General features: G+C 43.2%; 1 protein-coding gene across 1 annotated transcript; it reads right to left on the bottom strand.

The window, feature by feature from the left end:
• Window positions 1-1,312: 1,312 nt before the first annotated feature.
• Window positions 1,313-16,184, bottom strand: LOC137281313 (glutamate receptor ionotropic, kainate glr-3-like). Its single transcript, XM_067812486.1, has 5 exons — window positions 16,001-16,184; window positions 14,467-14,517; window positions 5,656-5,859; window positions 3,506-3,848; window positions 1,313-2,917 (listed from the first exon to the last, which is right to left on the bottom strand). The coding sequence occupies exons 1-5, from the start codon at window positions 16,049-16,051 to the stop codon at window positions 2,157-2,159; spliced, it is 1,410 nt and encodes a 469-aa protein (XP_067668587.1). The 5' UTR covers window positions 16,052-16,184; the 3' UTR covers window positions 1,313-2,156.
• Window positions 16,185-16,526: the final 342 nt, after the last annotated feature.

The following is a 16,526-nucleotide window of genomic DNA, read 5'->3' as shown; positions in this document are numbered from 1 at the left end:
ATCGCTTCTAAAAGCAGAGCCGGTCCACCGATGGGCATCAAGTCGGTCGTATCATATTTTGTCTGCTTAATGTGGGTGTAAAGAAATCCATGATTGTCGCGACTAACGGGATCAGATGGTCAAACTCACTGCCTTAGATGACACATGTCATCTTATCCCAGTTGTGTTTGGACAGTTGGGGTGGGAGTAGCCAAGTGATTAAATTGTTTGATTCCCCAAATTGGTACAATGATTTAGGCCCATCTCTGATGTCTACAACCCTGATATTGCTGGAACATTGCTAACAGCGGCGTAAAAGTACATTCACTCACTTTATCATAGTAGGTGAGTGTACAAGCTGTTGACCTCTGGATTGTCTGATCCAGATTCGGTTATTTGAAGACCCGACGGGAATGTTTTGGCGTAAACCACCCAACAAACAAACCCCAGAGTGATTGAGAGACTGAGTTTAGTTTTATGCCGATGTTAGCAATATTCTAGCAATGTCGCTGCTGGAGACATCAGAAATGGGTTTCACACATGTATGGAGAATACAACTTGGGCTTTCAGCGTGACGAGGTAATGCTGTTTTACAGCACTTTTAGATATATACCTGTATATTATCACGGCGGGGAAACCATTGTACCGACAGACATGCGTAACAGATGCGCCTTGGATACCATGACGAGGCCACACGTGCCAAATTGAGATTAAATTTCTGTCGTATCATTACAGGATCTTCAACCTACACAGCTTGTTAATAGGTAAACAATGTTTTACGTGAAATATAAACTATCAGACAATAACTAGTCTCGATATCTGAGAAGAAATGCAACTGTGACTAGTGTAAATAATCGCTGAAAGAAATCAGTGATGAAATCAGGTGGTACACAAACAGCAAGAAAATCCTATCCTTCAATTAGCATAATTCATACAGTTTGCATAACTGCTTATTTATCTGTTGTACTGCCGTACCACAGTATTGACCATGAATCACAACTGATGGGTTCGGACCCAGGAATAGCGAATACTTGCATACATTAAGGCCGAAATATTGATATAATCAACTTACTTCTTAAGGTATGAGAGTCTGTCTTAGCGCTAAGATAGTGTTGTGCAAACACAAGAACAAAACATGACGATGACAACATGGCAAACAGAAGCATAGGATTCCTGATGAAGATGTTTGCGGTTAATACCCAGAGACAGATGCTGCTGTCGGATATAAGAAGGGCGGTGTCTGCATCATTTACCCTTACCAAGTTCGATTACTAACAATTCAACTGAACCACCTATCTCGCGATCCCTGGAGAACGAAATGAAACAACCGTTGTTTGAATCAATATGTTTATTACAACTACATACGGAAAATTCGAGACTACAATCATATTAGTAACACACATTTATATATATCAGTAACGAGTTTGAATTTGTATAAATGAAGCTGAACGCTTTATTTACGCCAGTCGTGTCTTGTATAAGAGAAGGCTGGCATTCCCAGTTAGGTGAGGGAGTACAGGAATACAATTTTAGGCCGGTAGCAATGTTTGAGCAATATCAGGACAGGGGACTCCAGAAATGGGCTTCAAACGTTGTACTCGTGTGGGAAATCGGACTCAGGTCTTCGGCGGACGTGTTTTATCCACTAGGCTACCCCACCACCCCACCAGGCTAGGAATGTTCAGATCTCATGAAAGCTGAGTTGGTCTCAAGATGATCAGTCAAATGATTTAACTCTTCGTGTCCCTGTCATATTTCAAGTATCGTTTAAAACTGACAAATGATTCACCTTACCATCAACTCGTCCTACAATGTGACGAAGAATGTTAGAAAATTCAAAAGGAATCACTCACGATGCCCCTGTCGTACAATGTTTTCTCTCATACAATGTCTTAAACAGCTCTGTTGATACCGTTTTTGAGGACTATACTATAAAGCATTCATATCTCCATGTGAAACCTGCATTTGACAGAGACCACAACATACAGTTTTTACGTTATCAACCCACTTTCACATACACCCCATCTTATCAATATGAAAAGTAATATCTGGAAAATCTCTTTTGAGAGATAAAGCATCTCGACTCCCATAACGATCAACTTTACATCAACATACAGTTCACCAACTGAACCTCAACTGCACAGATCCATTTGAACACTGAAGAAATATCTCCAAAACTACTTTTGAGGGAGACCAAATTTACTAACATAAAATATCTCCCCTCCCAAAACGACCAAACTTAGCACAACACCGCCCAAGAGAATAAACAGAGCAGCGGAGAACCTGTTGAAGGACAACTGGGTCTCCAGCCGAATGCCACTAATACCAAACACATCGATCACAGGACTTCCACGGATCTTAATTTCATTCTTTCCCCCAAAGCTACACTGGTAACTCTTCATCCATTTTCGTTTCCTATTGGCCAGGTAACCGTTCTGCTTCAGTCTCAGGATGTAAGGATTGAGAAGGGTGCACACATCACTGTTCTGTCCGCAAGCGAATCCGTAGGCTCTGTCGTCCAAGGGTTGTCCAATGACCATGGTATCACAAGGATATTGACCGGAGTAGTATTCCGCAGAGGGACCCTCCATTATGAAGGCGTAGTTTCCCTTTCGGACTCGGGCAATGCCTTCGCTCATGGTGTTGCAAAGGAGGGTGGCGTCGGAGGACATCTTCTTCCACAACCGTTGTTCCAAGGGTCTCTTTGACTTGGAGAAATAGTAGTTGGTGTAGCCCCTGGACAACGTGCCGAACTTGACTTCCGTTTGTTTGGACAGTTCGTCGAAGGACATGAAGGGGATGGTGCGAATGTCAGGGGGTCGGACGAGGAGGAACGCTGTGAAGTTGGCGGCGAAGGTGGTGAAGACGAGGGTGGTGAAGATCCACCAGAAGATGGACATTATGCGACCGGAAGAGGATCTTGGAACTCCAGCTCTTTCTGGAATAAAAGTAAGTTGTTTTGTCATTGTTTGTTTTACTTAGTTTGACTTACTAAGATATCTATGAATGCAGATCCGTGCAAGCACTGAACCTCAACGTCGTAAGAAGTGACTAACACGACCAGATAGACACATTCGCTGACAGGTACATATGTTATCGTAACCAATTTGCGTAGATTGATGATTATACTTTTGATCACAGGATTGTCTGGTCCAGAATCGATTATTTACAGACGGGAACCAACCAAAAGGCTGGAATGTTCCTGAATGAGGCGTTTAACGAACAAACTAACAATGAAGTAGGATGAGGACACTTTCGGGATAGCATGATTTGTACGATTTAAAAAAAAATATGTTTAAAACAAATGATATGATTGTGTTGAGGTGATATGAATTTTGGAAGTTATTGTCACTTCCAGAATTTTACACTTATGTCTGCGAGGACGCACGTGAAACATGGCTATAGGAATCAGAACAAATTATGAACCGTTCTAACACTAGAACAGTTTAACGGAGTACTGATTAGTAACATATCAGCAACGGTGCCTGCATTGGTTTAATCGATATGGTTGCCACACCGCCCTCACCTTGGTGCATGAAGGAGCTGATGGTGTAGATGAAGGCGTTGATGAGAGTGGTGGTGAGGGGAATGTCGTCTCCGACGTGGGGATTGTCCTGAAGTTCCTCGTACGGGCTAAGTTTTCCAATAGCGAAGAAGATGAGACTTGCCACAACAAAGGATGCGAGGATCATGAACCACAGCCCGGTGGTGAAGGGCGAGAGGAGGATGAGGAGGGACTGGTTATACGTGGACGTCGTGGGCTTCTTGAACAGGATACGGACGCCGGCGTCCATGATGGGCTGGGTGAAGGTGATGACGCCAGCCCTGGTTGATGCGATGGTGAGAGGGGCTGCTGCGATGTCTGCAACCTGCAAGTAATCATAATAAAAAATTTAAGACGATAACAACTAAGTGTGTATGAATAAGTGAGTTTGGTTGTACGTCGTTTTAGCTCTATCATGGGCGGGCGAAATGGGTTCCACACGTTGTACCCATATGGAGAATCGAACCCAATAGCATGCTTTAACCCCTAAGCTACCCCACTGTATCCCATATGACGAAGAAGAGTAGGACGACGTCGAAAACGATAAAAATGAAGAAGAAAATAACAGAACCATGACGAAGACGACTACAACGGCGGCGAATAATAAGATCATTGTATTTTCTACATCATTAAATTTTCTATCCCTTTTGATAGCAATGTGATTGGCAAGATTCGGGAAAAGCATACTAAATGCGCGGACCTTGATCTGAAATGTCTCGCTTGCATCCCAAGTACACTATCATCAGAATATTTCTTCTTAGTGCCCTCCTGACACGTAAAAGGCTGCAGTGTTCAATGGAAAGTTCTTTGTGGGTTTGACTAGGCAGCGTTTCGCGGGAGAAGTGCCATTCGCTGTCTGGGCTGCGTGTATAAGACGCAAGAGCCCTGAGCAGGATCACCGATGCCCCTTCTGCTGCATTTTTTATCTTAATCTGATAATATATATATTCCCGTGTCGAGGGGGTTTTATCAGTCCCGAGTAAGGTTGTATTCCCCGAGCCGGATGGACTGTTAAAACCCCGTATTTCCCTCGACCAGCTATATGGCGTGGCGTGGCGTGGCGTGGCGTGGCGTGGCGTGGCGTGGCGTGGCGTGGCGTGGCGAATACAACCTTACGAGGGACTGATAAAACCCCGTATTTCCCGAGACGCGATGTGATAACACATTTATCTAGCTGAATGTTTTCACTAAATCAAAACAAAACAACACGCATCGTATCGACTTGCTGCCATATATATATGTTCATGATATACCAATGCGATACCCTACACTGGTCAGTGTGGACTTGAGAATTGTTCTCAGCTCCCTGATGAGTACCAAGCCGCTTCTAGCGCGGTGGAAAGGGATGAAAACAGGTACTTGGCGGAAGAAATCATGAAAACTTTGAAGTTTTGAACAAAGAAAGTGCTACTTGAAGCTACAAAATATACAAACACAAGTACTATGCATTCAAAGACATTTGAATAATTTTACAACAACAATCCTTCCACATTGCGAATCGAATTATAAGTCTCCTACTACCATTAGGTAACCTCGTAACCCATCTCACGACACAACCATCCAACTTTTCTTCCTTATCTTTACTTATCTTCCCAGTCCATGACACGCCATCCACCTTGTACCCTTTTAAAGAAAAAAAACCTTATAAAAGCTGATGTCTCTTTCTCTCAACCTAGGTTTCTATCTTACAAACTTGATCTCACTCACGATCACACGCTCTAGATGGTCTTTTCTTCCTCCACCCCCATACCCAGACCCCCCTCCCCCCTCCCCCTCTCCCCAACACACACACACACCCCACCCTACCGCCTATCTCCTCGTGACTAGTGAAGGTCCCGGGGTAGAATAGGCATTCAGGAACCTATGCTTGCCATAAAAGGCGACTATGCTTGTCGTAAGAGGCGACTAACGGGATCGGGTGGTCAGACTAGCTGACTTGGTTGACACATGTCATCGGTTCCCAATTGCGCAGATCGATGACCATGTTGTTGATAACTGGATTGTCTGGTCCAGACTTGATTATTTCCAGACCGCCGCCATATAGCTGGAATATTGCTGAGTGCGGCGTAAAACTAAACTCACTCACTCACTCCCATCTCCTATGATCACCCCCACACCTCCATGCTACTCACGTTGTCCACCACCTCCCCGATCATGCCAGTCCATTGTCCCGGGGTGGTCTCAAAGCCGTAAGCGTTGTCGGAAACCACGTGCATGTCGTAGGTGAAGTTGGCCTGACTGGCGATCTTGCTGATGATGTCGACAAGGATGCCTTCATACCTGTCACCGAACCTGCTCTGAGATATGTTGTTGTTGACAATCACAAACGGTGGGGCCTAGAATCAGAATTTGTAATTAAGCTCAGCTCAAAACAAAACGTTAAACACAAAGCGACAAAACACTTTCTACATTCATAACAAAACCTCTCACAACAAAACCTAAAATAATATGAGCATGTGTTTATGAATCACCATCTAAGAGAACAACAACGAAGTATACCACATTGTTTTATCCTAATTCAGGTAAGATGCTGGTAAGTGAGTTATCGCCCGTTGTTGAGTCAGGATGTTCATCTGCAAACCTGAACACTTTTCTTTTTGATATTTTCATGAACAGTCTTTTTAGTAGTAATATTCAATATTTATAACAGCCTGATCTTATCGGGATGAGTATCCAGTGAAACAAATGAAATAAACCACGTATGGCACAAATGTCACGTGCATATTTAGAATGTTTTCACATGCCTCATAACTCGGCGATGGTACAAGCCGATACATGTCACGTACAGCTACCGAAATCATTCGTTCACTTCCTCTTGGCATGTTAATGTTCTGAGTGAGTGAGTGAGTGAGTGAGTTAGTGAGTGAGAAAGTATTTTCAGACGGCCTGGGACACTATTCCATAACACAATACAACGGCCTCGGTATTTTAGAAAAACAGAAGAACTATGCCACGTTTGAGCCAGATAGAAAGAGAGAGAGAGAGCTGTGGGAATGGCGCAACAGGGAGCCAACAACGCCGTCATTGCAAGAACCTTCGGCTGTTCCCGAAAAACTGTGACGAGACTTATGCAGCTTTTGAGGCAGACAGGCTGTACATCAGACAGGCCTAGGAGTGGTCGACCACGTGTCACAACGCCAGCTGAGGACCGCCACATCAGGACAATTCATCTGAGGAATCGTTTTGTGACGGCGACGTCAACGGCAACGACGGCACTAGGACACCGCATCAGTCGACACACAGTGTACCGACGACTAAGGGAACGTGGTATTCGAGCACGTCGCCCCTACCGTGGTGTGCACCGCACTCTTCAACACCGACGTCGTCGACTGAGATGGGCTAGGCGAGTTTTACGATGGCAGATGCGTGATTGGCAGCGTGTGATGTTTACGGACGAGAGTAGGTTTTCTCTGTATACTAATGACGGCCGGGCTCGTGTTTACAGACGCGTCGGTGAACGTTTAGCACCAAACTCCAGACCGTTTGGAGCCGGTAGTGTGATGGTGTGGGGAGAGATCTGCGGTGATCTCGAAACGCCACTTGTGACGATTCATGGCAACCTGAATGCACGAAGATACAGAGACGAGGTTTTGCGACCAGTTGTGATTCCAGTTATCCGGCAACAGCCACATGGTATTGTCTTCCAGCACGACAACGCAAGACCCCATACAGCAAGACTCACAAACGACTTCCTTCAGAACGCCAACGTCGTTGGGTTGCCATGGCCAGCGATGTCCCCGGACATGAATCCGATCGAGCACCTATGGGCCTACATGGATCGGCATGTCAGAAGACGCCCAGCGCCACCTACCACCGTTCAAGAACTGGAACAATGCCTCGGCGAGGAATGGCAACGTATCACGCCTAACGTCATTCGACGTCTTATGTCATCAATGCGTCGACGTGTTGGGGTCTGCATTGATGCCAATGGTGGTCACACTCGACATTGATTTCCTTTATTTGATGACTTTTTGCAAGAAATCTTGCCTGGTGAATATGTGCAAAAGTGCAGAATATGACCTCTCGTGTTTTCAAGGTCAATTCAGTAGTACCTGCGACTTTCGATGGCATGAAATTGTGGACATTTCTTTTGAGCACTAGTTTAATAAGACTCCAAGTCATATAATAAGGCTCCAACCATTACCACGTGTATGGTGCAGACTAACCTAGAAACGTAACGGAGATAAACCGGGATCGACCATAAGGCCATGGATCGCCTGCGTTAGCAAGGGGCGCAACTCTGTAAACAAATTGAACCATCTTAAACAGGTTGGATTCGCATACTTATTAATAACCGTATCTTGGCCGGGATTCAGAGCACTCTATAGCGAGTGAGTGAGTAAGAATGATTTTATGCCGCCTTTAGCAACATGTCAGCAATATCAGACGGCGGAATCGAACCTGTGTCTGCGTGACAACAGAGAACCCAATAGGCCCAGCATAGAGGCACTACCGGTTTCTCGACCTGGGATGTGTATTGGAAATGGCTCGCTGGTTACATTCTGCAAAGTGGCACAATGACAATTCACTAATTCATTCGCTAGCTCAGTGAAAGAACAGATGTTACTTCGTCTCAACACATTAAATCCGACGTTCCAAATCGACCGCGACATGCCATTAACTCTAAAGAACATTCTTTTATCCCAGTTGGTCCTTAGAGTACAATGTTTTCGATTCTCACAGGGACCTTGACGAATCAACATTCACCTAACCCCCAACCCCTACCATCCCATTCACCACCCCACCTACCCCCACTCCTAAAGATCGGTAACGAGATAATGAAATTACTATGTCATAGAGAAAAACGCGAGACAACGACAAACATTGAACACAAAAAGCACACACCGATCAATTATGCATCAGTTTTCATCTCGAAGATAAAGTAATTGGCACAATAAAGTCATCGCTGAACAGAAACAGCACTGTAGCTAACATCTTCCAAATTGAATTCTACAGTCTTGTTTTTCCTTGGGGGTTTTAAGTGTTTTTTGAGTGTACCTGACTTATAAGGGTACTTCTGAATGTTGGAAGTGAGACCCAGTTTGTATGATTAGGCATTAATAATGTACAACTCATTACTGGTTAATGGTTCAATCATTACTGGAAGAATGTCTTAGAAATGATAATTTAAACATCGGAAAGCAAAAACTGGAATGAAAACGGGTGGTCATTTTCGGTGATTTTGGGTATTCAGTGTACTGTGACTTTTGGAAAATGAGTCCGATCCTGAATGAACGCTTTGGGAAAAAGCTATAGTACATGCCACTTAAATATGATCATCTCAAGTAATGAATGTTATTTTTCTCACTGTTATTTTGTAAATCCAGTAGTATTGTCCCAGCAATTTAGTAGAATGTCACGTTGGGCACTGTCGTCAAAAACGAAAATACATTCTAAAGTTGTAAAGCATCATGTTTTAGATGGTGGTTCAAAACAAAGCAAATCAAAATTATCAATGACATGCATCTCTCTGACTAAAAAGCCACACTGACAAAACTGGAATACTGGTCAAAGCGGCGATAAATCCATATCACTCACTCACCCACCGGTAGCCTGAAAGAGTTCCAACTCTGGCAATACCATTGAAGATGGGGGTTGGAATTGATCTTCAGTAAAACAAGGTTAATGGTCGAGAAGGGGTGATCGTGCTCGCTGACCTGGTTGACTCATGTCAACGTGTTCCAATTACGTAGCTGGATGAACATGTTGTTGGGTACTAGATTCACTGGTCCAGACTCGATTATTTACAGACTGCCACCATACAGAATAGGCCTTCAGCAACCCATGCTTGCCATAAAAGGTGACTATGCTTGTCGTAAGGGGCGACTAACGGGATCGGGTGGTCAGGCCCACTGACTTGGTTGACACATGTCATCGGTTCCCATGTTGTTGATCACTGGATTGTCTGGTCCAGACTCGATTATTTACAGACCGCCACGATACAGCTGGAATATTGCTGATTGGCGTAAAACTAAACTCACTCACTCATCACTGGCGACTGCAAACTGAGAAGGTCCGGTCCGACATCACAGAAGTAGACAGAGGCTGATTAAATAGTGTTCCCTCATGATCAAAGAGGACGTTTGGAAGACTAAAGATAGATCACGTTCTTGAAGGATAGCCACGGTGGTAATACAGATCTTGAAGATAATTCGGGAGAGGGCAAGCCACCCAAGGTTTAGCGGTGTAGTGTACTGTGCGTTCAGACAATTACCCAAGAGCCTGGAATGATCCGTGGAATGCATCAATGATCTTGTGCCCTTCTGAAGATCCGGGTTAGAATTGATCTTCAGCATCCAAAGAGGGGATCTTGTGGTCATGACTTGTTTGACATTCTCATGCTGTTAATCACTGGATTGCGGTGGTTTGAAAACGTCATGATTGTCTCCCAGGGCATGGTAAGTGTGTGTTTTTTTAAATTTTTGTATTGTTTTTTTTTTTGCGATAGTTGCAACCTTTTAGTGTAAATGCTAACACCCTGGACATAAATTTTCGAAGCTCTCTCAGCGCTGATGTAGTCGTAAGTGACATACATTAACATTAACTTACGACTACCTTAGAGAGAGAGAGAGTTTCGAAAATCTAGGCCCTGATTAAGCACCGCTTCAGCTGTGATCGCTTGCTTGATAACGATGTAAGCGTCTACGCCGAAACGTTAAATTTATTGAAACGAAAGAAGCTGTTCCGCTACATTTAACGGTCCAATCAGAATGTCCGTCACACACTAGCCTGACAATTTTAATGACATGGCGGCCAATACTCATTGATTACGATAGAGTTGACAAGGAATTCGAGAATGGACGACATCAGACAAGTCCTCAAGAATATTTGATGGAAATGATATCTCCATGTCTTTACTTCCTAGGTATTACCTGTTTTTCGCATTACCCTAAAATTACCAAATACGCTGAACCGAAAAAAAGCGGTCACTTCTTGTTGAAATTGGTAATCAGTTTAATTGAAAAAAACATGTTATAAATATCTGAAAGATTTTAAAATTGAAATGTATGATCATCAATAATTAAAGTCAAATTGCAGACAATTACAAGTCATAATGGCGATCCGAAAGTCAGTAAAGTGTATGCCTCCGTGAGCGATGACAACTTGCAATGGGTCAACGAATGCGAGCCCTGAAGATGCTTTGAATCATAATCTGGTCGAATTTTGAATTCATACCAGTCGTTCAGATGTCAAGCAAATTTATTTAACTACCCATGTTTGAGACGATGCAGTTTCTGGAAATCATACTATCACATCAAATATACAGACTGAGATCGATTTTGGACTGGGAGGAAATACAAATATTTGTGTTGCTGAAAATCCGTTTAAAGCCATATTATATGTTTTCTGAAGAAACATGGCCAAACCGGTTTTTTTTAACATCACCACTTAATATACGCTGCTATTCTAATGGACAAACAGTGGCCGCTAGAAGACAATTAAAACGATGAAGCAATCACGTAAGCTGTAAGTAATGAATGTATTTCATAAACTAATGCCTAAGGTGGGTCTGTTTTATGAGGGAGGAAATCCGATATGTAACATACAGCTACATTTTAGTGACGGGTGAGTTTTCTTTTACCTGAATTTCAGCAATATCATGGCGGGGACTTAATATATTACTCCCATGTTTTAACACCGTGCTATATCCTACTGCCTCTAAGTTGTAATGAACTCCAAGACCAAGGAAATTCTGGGATTTGAACCCACGATCGTAAGATTCTTGCGCGACAAAGAGTGAAATGTGTTCAAACCGATGGCCTAATTAAGTATATCTGCCGAGAATTTAACAAACCTATTATTGAGCCTACGATGTCAAGCATGAGCACTTCAGTCATGCTTGTTGTTTGTTTGTTTGTTTGTTTGTTTGTAGTTTAACGCCTCACTCAACAATAATCCAGCTATATGATGGCGGCGTGTAAATAAAGGAGTCTGGACCAGACAATCCAGTGATCAACACCATGAGTGCCGATCTACACAACCTGGCTACGATGACAGGTGTTAACCAAGCCAGCAAACCTGACTGCCCGATCCAGCTAGTAGCCTCATACGAGAAGCAGAAGATGCTAAAGACCAATCCAGTGGTCAACATCATGATCATCGATCGAAACAACTGGGACACGGCGAGAGGTGTTAACCAAGCAGGCGGGTCTGACCACCCGATCCCGTTAGTCGCCTCTTACGACAGAAGATACTGAAGATCAGTTCTAAGCCGGATCTTCACGGATCTGCTTGTTGAAAGAGGCGATTTGGCCGAAAAACATGGTTAAGGCAGTTCAGAAGATCGATACTTGAGGCGATTATTTGAGGGATGCCGTGAGACTGTTCAAATAATACAGTTAACACCGAACAAAAACACCGGATGGGGACAAGTGACTGATACATATCGTTCACGTTAATCACATGTTAATGCTGACAGACGCTGTCGTCCTGTTTATGCAGGGGAGAATCACAACAGCATGAACGCTGAAATAAATAAATCGATCGTAGATAAACTGTGAATATTAGTTACAGTAGTTCACTATTTGCAGGAGGGGCTAGCAAATTCTGTGTCAAAGAAATCAATATTACTCCTATCTTTTTCTCATAACAGTCGTCAACACTTTTAGATACAGGAAGATGTCACACCGCTTTGTCTGTTGCCTCAGATTTGTCACGGAGTGTTTGGTTAATGTGGAGGAAAAACAAGATATGTGTCACGTTTACCAAAACCAGAAGTAAGGTCGTAAGCGGACCATGCCATGTGCAATGAAAAGTGAATCTTGGCGACCGGGAGGCTGTCTGCCAAATGTGCCTGTTTCGAGGATCTATTCACTGCTAACATATTTTGTATGGTTTGATCCAAACTATTTTATGAAAATGTACCACCATGCTTAAACCTTCCTTCATCCCAGAGTTGAGGACACGTATGGCAAATTCCTTTAGGATTTGACGCCGTAATTGGCAGTGAGTGAATGAGTGAGTGAATTTTACACGGCGTTTAGTAATATTCCAGAAATATCACGGCACGAGACAACAGAAAGACAATATGTGAAGAATCGTGACGATCGCTTTAACGACGAGCTTACACCAAGTCGCCGAGTTGAGTGTCTTGGGCACGATAGGAACCTGTGTTCTTAGGTTCGAATCCTGGTCATACGTTCCCAGATTTGTCAATACTATTCTCCTGGTCGAGTACACGTCTCAGACACTGATACAAAACTCACCCACTCACTCACTCAGTCACTCACATATCTACACACTTACTTGCTCACTTACTCACTCACTCAATCAATCACCCACTCACTCACTCATCACTCACTCACACACCCACGCAGTGGCTCACTCACCCAAGTTTTGGATTAAATACGCGATAGGTAGTTACAAGGTTTCACATGCCGACGGATAGAGTTGTGTCACGATCTAACTCCTCTCTATAATCTAATATGCCATGAGACGGAAACTGCACTTAGACTATGATGCATAAATACATTAATGAGCTACTGAATCATCTCCACTCAAATATCCACAATATCTAGTTTTCTCTCATCTCTATCTTAGTTGTAAAGCTGTGTTGGTTAAGGGTGTTTAGGATCGCAATGTTTGCTCTGGTTAAATCGATCAACACATGTGTACATGCTTCATGGTGTGTTTAAATGTCACCTTCCTGCTTGGGTCGCCGTTAATCCTGTTCTATGATCTGAGTGTTAACCATGCAATGGCATCTAAATACACTTAGAATAAAATAAAAAGATAGACTGTGCTTTAATATTGATCTTTTAGTCACCTCTTATAACAATCCTGACATTGCTGAAGACCTTTTGTATTCGGGAAGCTATCACGAATGAGGATGCCTGAAGTAGAAACAGACACGAGGATGCCTGAAGTAAAAACAGACACGAGGATACATCCATAACGTTCAGACATCCAGTTCAGACATCCCCAAGGTAACTGAGATCCAGTTCATACATCCGTAAGATGATAAAGTCCAGTTGAGGCACCCCTTAGTTGAAGTAGTTCCAGTTCATACATCCATACGTTGATGGAGTTCGATTGCAGTCTGTTCAGACTTCCATAAGATGACAGTGCCCTGTTCAGACACCATCTAGTTGAAGGAGCTCCAGTTCAGACATTCGTTTGTTGATGGAGTTCCAGTTCAGACATCCATGAATTGATTCAGTTCCAGTACAGACATATGATTACACAATGCATGTCAAATGTAACATATGCCATATTTGGGATTACACTTTCTTGGAAAAGTAAAAATTGTAGTACTTGTTTGTTTGAGTCCCATCCGGGATTGGAACCCTCAAATTCAGAATCAGGCACCTAGTCTCTAGCACACAAAGATAGCCCCCTAACCCGCTCCACCACCGTGACTTCCAAATGTAAGTCGGACAACTCTTAGTTTAGACTGCGTACTTTGTCATCCCTCTGATAAGTGTACATTGGCACGGCTCCTACGGCCGAAAGCTATGATTACACAATGCCATTTAGAAATAGATCCAATGTAACATACGACCTATTTGAGATTATACTTTCTTAGAAAAGTAAAGATTCTTGTACTTATTTTGCTGAGTCCCATTCGGAACTCGAACCAGCACCCTTAGTCGGGCACCTAATCGCCAGCACACATGGTTAGCTGCCTAACCCGCTCACTGGTAGCCGTGTAATTGTGGTGTCATGGCAACCCTTTAGGTGTGGTGTCATGGCATCCCTATAGGTCTGGTGTCATGGCATCCCTATAGGTGTGGTGTCATGACATCCCTATAGGTGTGGTGTAATGGCATCCCTATAGGTGTGGTGTCATGGCATCATGTTTCGCTAATCTTTATGCGACTCAGGATGATGAGTTTTGGACAGCTTTTGTAAGTATATGTTAAACCATGAGTGCTAATATCTCCTTCGCACTAAGGTCGCAATCTGGAACGCGACCAAAGCAGTTACGATTAATTATAACTTACGTGTATTGTGGTGATTTTGAGATTTCGGCCGCTTAGCGTCTGACTTGAACTCTGAAATGTGAAACATAGTACACGTAAGGTTCATTACGTACGTATGAAAATATATAGTACTGCTAAATGTTAAACTGATTTAGTTTAAACTTACCCGATTGGAACATGTTATAAATTCAGGCGATCAGTAAAATTAAACAAATAGTATGCTTTTTCAAATTTGACAGGGATACATTTGAGATACCTTACACCGACAGTATGCATCATAGTAAAATACGCTTATACTGAATCGACGGATGTAACGAACTGGGCCTAGATTTTAGAAGCTCTAAGATGGTAGTAAAATCGTGTTAATCCGTGGCACTTACGAACATCTTTGAGCTAAGAAAGCTTCGAAAATATAGGCCACTTGCTTTATATTGCAGTCGAAATGAGTGATAACTGCGGTTATAACGAACTGAAATTTGCCATTCCTAGTTCGTTATAATGACAGCTTACTCAACTTACTTAAAAATTTCACTCATCAGTTCATTCAACAGGGATCGAGTTTTCGTGAATATTAGGTGCCATCAGTGATTATTCCTGACATATGATACTTTGCGCTTTACGCCAGCTGTAACCTTCATCGCTGGATAGTCTGGCTAGTCGCGGGCCCTGACTTTGTATCTCAAGCTGTTTAAGGAAGCTGAGGGATAGTCTTGTAGAAAAGCGCCCGCTCGTGACGCTGAAGACATAGTTTTGATTCTTCACATGGGTATAATGTGTGAAGCCCATTACTGGAATGTTGCTGAAAGCGGCATAAAACCAAACTCAGTCAAGCCGTTGAAAATGTCATGTCAGTGAATCCAATGTGAGCTGTTTGCATCTTAGTAGAAAATACATGTATGATACCCAGAGACAGCATTTGACTCGAAATGTCGATCACCAAATCCTGGCCCAGCCAAGGGACATAACCCTAACTTCGCTACCTCGGATATGTCTATACATATTTGCATGCACATGTCAATGTATAGGGGATGCCTATAGCTCCTCAGATATTCACAATGAGAGATGTCAAACATTATAAACCCTACACCGCTATGGGAGACAGCCGGATACACTTCACACCGTACACACCGTGTTAATAAACAACATTTAAAGTGACGATCAGACCCGGGGAGACCTGGGTTGGAGCTGATCTTCAGTAACCCATGTCTCCCCGTGAAGACCCAGGATACAATTGATCTTTAGTATCTAATGCTTGTCGTCAGAGGCGACTAACCGGATCAGATAGTCACACTTGCTGACTTGGTTGGCACGTGTGATCGTATCCCATTTGCGCAGATCGACGCTCATGACTTTAATCACTGGATTGTTTAGTCCAGACACCATTTTTCACAGACCGCCGCCATTTAGTTGGAATATTGCTGAGAGTGCGGCGTAAAACAAAACAAAACAAAAAACCCAAACAAAACAAAACAAAAAAAAACCCCGACCAGCATGGGAAACAAAGGCTTCAATCACTATACCACCTTCCCAGCAGTTTACGCTGTGTTCAACTTACCTGTGAAACGCATATCGCTATCAGGAAAGAAAACAGGATGTGCGGCTTCATCGTTGAAGAGGTAGACAGTGCAATTTGTGGAACTGAGCAAAGCACTGAAATGCGATGAAACTCGCCTTGTGACCTCTTGTCTCAGTTTCATCTCGAGACAAGTCTCGCGTGATCTTGTTCCAGATGTCAAAGCAACGCCAATGTGGAATATTTCGAAACATGATATCGTTGTGATATCGTTGCCATGTGATTGGGGTACGTTTCATTCTAGCATGTGTCTTGAGTTGCAGAACGCGATAACGGGCTAAGTCTGTCGTTGAAGCCATCGCTGTGTCTCCTTGTCTTGTTGTCAATGTGTTACTTGATACAGGGCGTTGAGGTAGCCTAGTAGTTAAAGTGTCCGCTCGTTACGCCAAGGACCAGGGTTAGAAGTGGACCCCATTTCTGATGTACTCGTTGGAATGTTGCTAAAACGGCGTGAAACTATACTCCCTCACACACTTGATACGGACGTGAATGTTTGTTGCCGACTTCG

Source organism: Haliotis asinina, chromosome 4 (genome assembly GCF_037392515.1).
Source record: "Haliotis asinina isolate JCU_RB_2024 chromosome 4, JCU_Hal_asi_v2, whole genome shotgun sequence".
In the NCBI taxonomy this organism is placed as follows: Eukaryota; Metazoa; Mollusca; class Gastropoda; order Lepetellida; family Haliotidae; genus Haliotis; species Haliotis asinina.
This window is presented reverse-complemented; position numbering and strand designations above follow the sequence as displayed.